A 7,229-nucleotide genomic window follows, 5' to 3' on the forward strand; every position below is an offset into this window, starting at 1 on the left:
ACTCACGACTGCAAGTATCATTTCTCAATTTAGGAAGAACATATATATAAGTTTTGATTTTCAAAAGGTCACCTTTGATTAAAATAATTTAGTGTGTCTAACATATTAATTTCTTGTTAGACAAAGAGATCAATCAGAGTTGCTTGGCTCCCTGTGGAAGTAATGACATGAAAAACAAATTATTGCGGAGTCTTATAAAGAAGATGTGTTTTTTAATTCAACCCACGCTACAACAAATTGTGGCTTTTGGGATAGAAATTTTTTCTACGAATACTATTTGGTAACAAATAATTACGTTTTGCCACTAAATTCACCTCGTCAGAAGATTCTCGACGAATATAACTATATTGGACTATTTTATTTGTCATGAGTTTCAATCTGAAAATTAAAGACTTTTTTTCACAAAATTAAGCTCATAAGAAAAATTTTGCAGGTATTATTTTTTTACCATAACATATGCATTCATTAGTGATGGAATTGATTGGTGACAAAAAATTTACAGCTCCCGCGAATAGTATTTGGTAGCAAATAATTACATTTTGCCACCAAATTCACATCACTAGAAAATACTCGCCTCAAATAATTATATTGGGCCAAATTTTATTTATCACGAGTTTTAATCTGTGAAAATTAAAGACTTTTTCCCATCAATTAAAAACATCAGAAAAAAGTTTTCACATTATACTTTTTACACCTATTTACAATTCCCGCGAATCCAATTTGGTTGCAAATAATTACAATTTGTCACCAAATTCACATCATCAAAAAAATATCGCCTCAAATAATTATATTAAACCATTTCCTACTTGTCACAAGTTACAATTTGTGAAAATTAAAGACATTTTCCCACCAATTAAAATCATAAGAAAAGTTTGCACGTTATATGTTTTTACTTTTCCCACAAAATTAAGCTCATTGGAAAAAGTTTGCAGATAATATTTTTTTTACAGTGACATATGCATTCATTAGTGATGGAATCAGTTAGTGATGAAAAATTAACGGTTCGTACGAATAGTATTTGGTAGCAAATATTTACGTTTTGCTACCAAATTCTCGTCGTTAAAAAATTTTCGTTGTAAATAATTATATTGGACAAAATTTTATTTACCACGAGTTTTAATTTGTGAAAATTAAATATTTTTTTTCACAAAATTAAAATCATTAAAAAAAATTTGTAAATAATATTTTTTTATAATGATTTATGTATTCAATAATGACAAAATTGGTTGGTGAAAAAAATTTAAAATCTTTGATATAAACCTCTTCTTCTCTTTTCCCTCTCATTTCTCTCTCTTTCAGCCGACAACCCCCTCCCCTCTTCCCTCTCTTCTCCTTCGGCCACTGCGGCGCCATCGCAGTGCAGCTACACAATCACCGGTGTCAGCCTCCCCTCGCCAGCACGAACTTCCCCCATCCCCCAAGTCTCCGGCCTCCTCCCTCCATCCCGAAACAGCCCCTCCCTCATCCGATCTGCTCTCCATTTCAGCCTAGCGCAGTCGCAGCCTCCCATCGTCGCAGACCACCACCACCACCTCGCCAGACCATCCCCACCTCTGATCTGCCTTCCCGCACCCCTCCTTCCCTCTCCTCCTCACCAAATTGAGCCCCATCCCTACACGAGTTCTATACCATCGCACAGCCCAGATTGGCTGCCACCGGCACCCTCTGCTCCCCCATGGCCAGCCCGAGTCCCCTCTCTTATCAAATCTGTGTATACCTCTCTCTCCCTCTCCTACGTGTGTCACACCACCCATTTTGGGTTCTGCTCCCCCCTCCACCACCCATTTTGTTTTTGTAGTTCTATCACACTCATTCTTTATTGTGTGGTGAATTGTGCAGATGGAATCTTTAGTGTGGATAAGAAATTTGTAGAACCATTACTACTTCAAAACAATGTAAGCTTCTATGGCTTAATGAATTATTATCAGTTTGTTAATGTTGTCGAATGCATTTCATGCATATTTGATAAGCTATTCTATGTTGTAAATTGCATATGTGAAGAATGTGCTCTGATTTTGCTAGTTGAATATGTATATACTATGAACGATTAGTTGAATATGATGACATGATGTTGTGTACATAAAAACAAACTTGCATGCTTTTTATTGTGATCAGATCTTAGTTACTCTGTCCCTGGTAATGGAAGTAGATCTTTGCAATACAGGTTTTAGTCTCAAATTGATCATAGCCGAGAAATGGGTAAAAATATAAAGTAAAGTTAATCACTTACAGTAAAACAACCCTCTTAAACCTAATTTCTTATTGTGCTAGTTTTTCTTGTAATGATGTCTTGTGCTCTGATAATCGAGATTGGGATGGAAAAAAATCCTACTGATTAAAGTTGTGGCTTGGGAAGTTTTAATCATTGAAATTAATATTTGCTAGCTTGTTTTTTTTCCCTCTTATTTGGTTTTAGATGCTAATTTGTGCATGTTTATGCCTTGTATATTAGTCCATATTTTATACTCCTACTTTTGATGTTGGACGATTAATGTCAATTGAATATCAATAAAGCTAGTTTGAAAGTTTTACACCTCTACTGAAGTGCATAATATATTATTACTGACGTTAGTGTATTGGTAATATATTATTCACATTTTTTGTATTCTAGGTATAAGGTTTTGATACTGTTCTATTAGTATTATTTTTTTAAAATTTCATAAAAGACTAATTCCGGCTAACATAACTTGCCGGAAATATTTTTTTGGTCGCAAATGCATATTTATCGCGATTTCCACCGTGGCAGATAAGTATTTTCGACCCTAGTTAACCATGATTAGCATACTTTTTGCGATGAAAGTTTTCACTTTTGCGAGGAAAATAATTGCCAGAAAAAAGAGTATTTCTAACATATATTTCGCTCGTAGTTTTAAGTACTATAAATTGTCACGCATTTCTGAGGAGTTAGCTACGACTTGAAATGGTGGGAAAAAATTATTTTAGACAAAAATATAGACTAATTGCGACAAAATCACTCGTGTGACTTGAGTAGTTTGAGTGACCATCCCGGCGGGAGAGTAGACCAAAAGGCTAATTTGTTGTAGTGCCAGAGACAAAACAATTCTTATTTCTTAAATAGTCCCAAAACATGCCCCGGAGACTTTCATGGGTAACAACTAAACAAATTAAAATGGAGTTGAGAGAGAGAAAAAAGGAATGAAGACAAATTGATCATCGAGAAAACTAATTAAATTGTATTACAATGTATTCTCTATACATCAAAATGAGCTCTATTTATAGATCAAGAGCCAACTGAGATAGAAAAAACAAAACTAGAAGAGGTGAACTAGTATTTCCAATAGCGTGGAACTTCTGCATGGTTTGAGTTTGAAGAGTATGTTTGCTTTGTTGCTAGCATAAAAGACATAAAAAAATGTATGATTTTTTTTTTTTTTTGCTTTATTAATGTTAATTCTGAAACTGTAGTGTTGAAAAAAAAAACAAAAAGGCAGTCAAGAGCTGCTCAGAGGAGCTGAGACCATAAAATCTATACGTTTGCATGCTTCATTCTACCACAAGATGAAATTGGGCATGCAAATACTGTGTCGAAGAAGTTTTTATTCGCCTCAATAAAATAATAATGGTTCAGCGTCTAAAGATGGGGCTATGCCGCTATCCATACTTGCAGTTGTTGATGTAGAAACAACATTATACTGATCGAACAATTCATGATTCTTGAATACAAGTACCTCTTCAGAGTTTTGCGGCATTTGCAATAGTGCCTCCAACTCTTTTGCCACCTCTTTCATTGTAGGTTGTTTCTTTCCACTCAAATTCAAGCACCTTTTCACAAGGTTGGCGACTGCAATAATCTCTTCCTTCTTAGCTTCCTTCAAAACTCGATTATCTATAATATCAAACAAATTGTTTTCTTCCATTGAATTAAGGAAATATGTGGCTAGACTTTTGGTTTCTAGTGTCCGTTTAGAAGAAATCGCTTTTTCTCCTGTTAAGAGCTCAGCTAGGACAACACCAAAGCTATAAACATCACTTTTTTCTGTAAATTGACTTGATTGGAAATACTCAGGATCCAAGTATCCAAAAGTGCCATATACTAGTGTGGTCAGGTGAGTTTGATCAATAGCAATAGATCTTGAAGTCCCAAAGTCGGCCACTTTTGCTCTATACTTCTCATCTAAGAGTATGTTTGTAGTCTTGATGTCTCGGTGGTAAATAGGAGAGGAAGCTGCTGAGTGCAAGTAAAAGAGAGCTCCTGCAACTTCTGTAGCAATTCGTAAACGCATACCCCATGTGAGTGGAAACTCCTCATTTTGATCATCAAGATAATGAGCAAGAGTTCCATTTGAAACGAATTCATAAACTAACAGAGGAACTTCTGTCTCCAAACAAAAGCCAAGTAATTTAACCACATTCCTATGGTTAATTCGTGAAAGAATGACGACTTCATTAACAAATTCTTCCAATCTTTCTTCATCAATTATCACAGATCTTTTTACTGCTACAATTCTTCCATCCGACAACATGCCTTTGTAAACAGTGCCTTGTCCACCCTGGCCAAGTATTCTGTTTACATTAAATCGATCAGTGGCCACCTCCAAATCCTTGAACTAAACAATTTGTTGCTCTCAACATTGACATGATCACTTGAAGATAGTTGTTGTTGTAACAATAGTCCACCATTTCGTTTGAAGAACTTCTCTTTTTGTTTAATCATCTTCCTTTTCCTTATAAGTTTGTGTGACCACCATCCACCAAAAAGCAAACATAATACCCCAAAGCTTGTACTAATACCTGCTTACTCAATGGAATAAGAAAAGGTCATTAGTACTCCTTGCTATCGTAAAGATTATATTAAGAATTTTGGTTTTGCATGTACATATATATATATATTTACATCAGCAGCATTAGGTGAAAGGAGACGTTCTAACTGATCTAAGATTCTAAACTATTATTTGAAGTACTTAATTCGTTACTATTTATCGATATTCTGAAATATTCGAACAGTACAAATGAGCCCCACGTTTTCTTTCAAATTACCTCTAAACTCCAATCTCTTACAACACATAATTTTATTCTATATTTGATCATTCGAGGACATAAATTTATTTCGTGTAGCGATAATATTGTCTCTCAAAATATATATGTACTTTTTTATTTAACTTGTACCATATATATAATCTTTCTGGGAACTGGAAAGCATGAAGTGAAACCAATTTAAACGAGCGAAGATCAAACAAACTGGTAAAAATGAGATGACGTACGTACCTATAATGCCGGCACTCATTTGCCGGCATATATATATATATAAGGAATATATATATATATATATATATATATATATGCAACTCTTTAAGAAAATATTATTCTTTTCTAAATTTATTCCAATTTTATTTGATTTTAATAGTTTTTAATAATAATATTTTTTAAAAACTTTTGGGTAATAAAAGTTATAAAATAGTGTGTTTTATTAATTATAAATATAGGACCAGAAAAACTCATAAGACTTGGAGAATTAAATTGGATTAAATAGGTTGTTACGAAAGAGAAATTTACCTCGACATCCTCCGAGAAGATACGGATTTCCTCTGTAGCCAAGCCGGCACCCACAGTTCCACTTCCCGGTGGTACTGATCCGAACAGTAATGGTATCATTGTATATCCTCCTCGTGCTCCAACGAGTACAAGAATAGGCCGTTGAGTTCGCGTATTCCCTTACCGTCGCGTTTTTCGTTGTAGGAAGAGAATAGAAAGAAGTATTGTCAAGCCCCATTCCAATACCACTGGAACGGACATAGTTGGACTCGGCTCTGTGAATTTGGTCTCAAACCAACCCTGGTCAACCATAAATGCGTACTTACATCCACTAATATTGTGGCGGCTGGAAACTTTCGTCTCTATTGTTGTAGAGAATAATTGGAGATTAGAAGGGATTGTGGTTTGGCAACAGTTTGTGGCGTAGCAACGACTTCCATTTTTGAATGGATCCTTGTCACAAGGAGACTCGCACCTACCGTCAAATGAATTCGAGTCATTAATGAACAAGGACCGCAACGAAGCTGTTTTTGTTGTCGGAGAAGACGAAAGGGCTTTTCTCTAACTCCAGATGATTTTTGCTGCTCGTGCCATTGGTACAGCTCGAAAACATGGTATAGTTGACGCGAACTTTGCCTACAAGGTCAATCTCCAGCACCTCCAGGTCGATCTTCTTCAAAAAGGGTTTTGGAAATCCCAGTTCATAAGAGTCATTTCTGCAGACTATCTCAAACCAATCTCCGACGTAGCAACCATCTCCGATTCCAAAAGGGTATGGAATGCTTACTTTATTCCCACATTCTTCTGGACATGAACTGTTTATTACGTTCGATGCTCGCGCGAATGCATTGACTGAGCACATCATGACTAACACAAGCATCCGACACATGAGTACCATTCTCAATTCCTTGATCAAGATCTCTTTCTCTGTGATGATTTTGATGAATTATTAAGGCAAAGGCCTCGATCGGTTTTATAGTGTACGTAGTGTTTGAGATAATTCAAAGCTGGAAGTTGCCATGAAGGCCGAAGTTAGTATGAAAGAAAGCTCTCAGATACAGGAAAAAAGTTAGGCTTTGAAATGAATCTGTAAAAGCAAGTCGTGTTGATCTCTCTCTCTAGATCTCTAGACTAGGCTTTTTCTTTGGGGTGGAAATTGGAAAAGTCTCTGCTGCAACTGTCCAGGACGTGATCAAATTATGACTGCTTAGTCAAAGGGGACGTAAAATATTTTTTTTTTATTTTTTTATTTTGTTCCTTTTTTTAGATATTTTTTAAATTATTATAAATATTTAAAAAAAAACCTCACAAACTCTTTTAAAATTACTTACTTAATCATTAAATAAAAAAAATATTATCGATAGCGTTTCTCAGTAGTTTTCAATGGTGGGATAACTTTTCCCTTATCCAAATTTTTATGAAAGAGAGAATTCTCACGTGTAAATTTTTTTCTTTTTTAAATATATTTTTTAAAAAAATTAAAAAATTATTAAAAAATATATCCTCAAATATTAAATTAAAAAAAGGTACGATCGATACCCTATCTGTGGGGGCATTTTCCTTTCTAGAAATGAAGGAAACTGCTATGCGCACCGCTCGGATGTCCCGCTCCCACTTCCCGTTTGACGTGGAATGCCACGTTGTAAGCGTTTAAAAATTAAAAAAATAAAACCACCTGTTTGAGCATATTTTCTTCAACCTTCTACGTCTTCAATAAACGAACTCATCCCGCATCA

The 7,229-nt window shown here is 35.1% G+C and overlaps 1 protein-coding gene across 1 annotated transcript; it reads right to left on the bottom strand.

Moving 5' to 3' along the window:
• Positions 1–3,566: 3,566 nt before the first annotated feature.
• LOC121252417 (wall-associated receptor kinase-like 17) lies at positions 3,567–6,533 on the bottom strand. Its single transcript, XM_041152022.1, is given in 5 exon segments — positions 3,567–4,567; positions 4,570–4,752; positions 5,515–5,588; positions 5,678–5,793; positions 6,008–6,533. Coding segments are annotated over 5 exon segments (1,758 nt in total). The 5' UTR covers positions 6,392–6,533.
• Positions 6,534–7,229: the final 696 nt, after the last annotated feature.

This window comes from Juglans microcarpa x Juglans regia, chromosome 2S, assembly GCF_004785595.1.
Source record: "Juglans microcarpa x Juglans regia isolate MS1-56 chromosome 2S, Jm3101_v1.0, whole genome shotgun sequence".
In the NCBI taxonomy this organism is placed as follows: domain Eukaryota; kingdom Viridiplantae; phylum Streptophyta; class Magnoliopsida; order Fagales; family Juglandaceae; genus Juglans; species Juglans microcarpa x Juglans regia.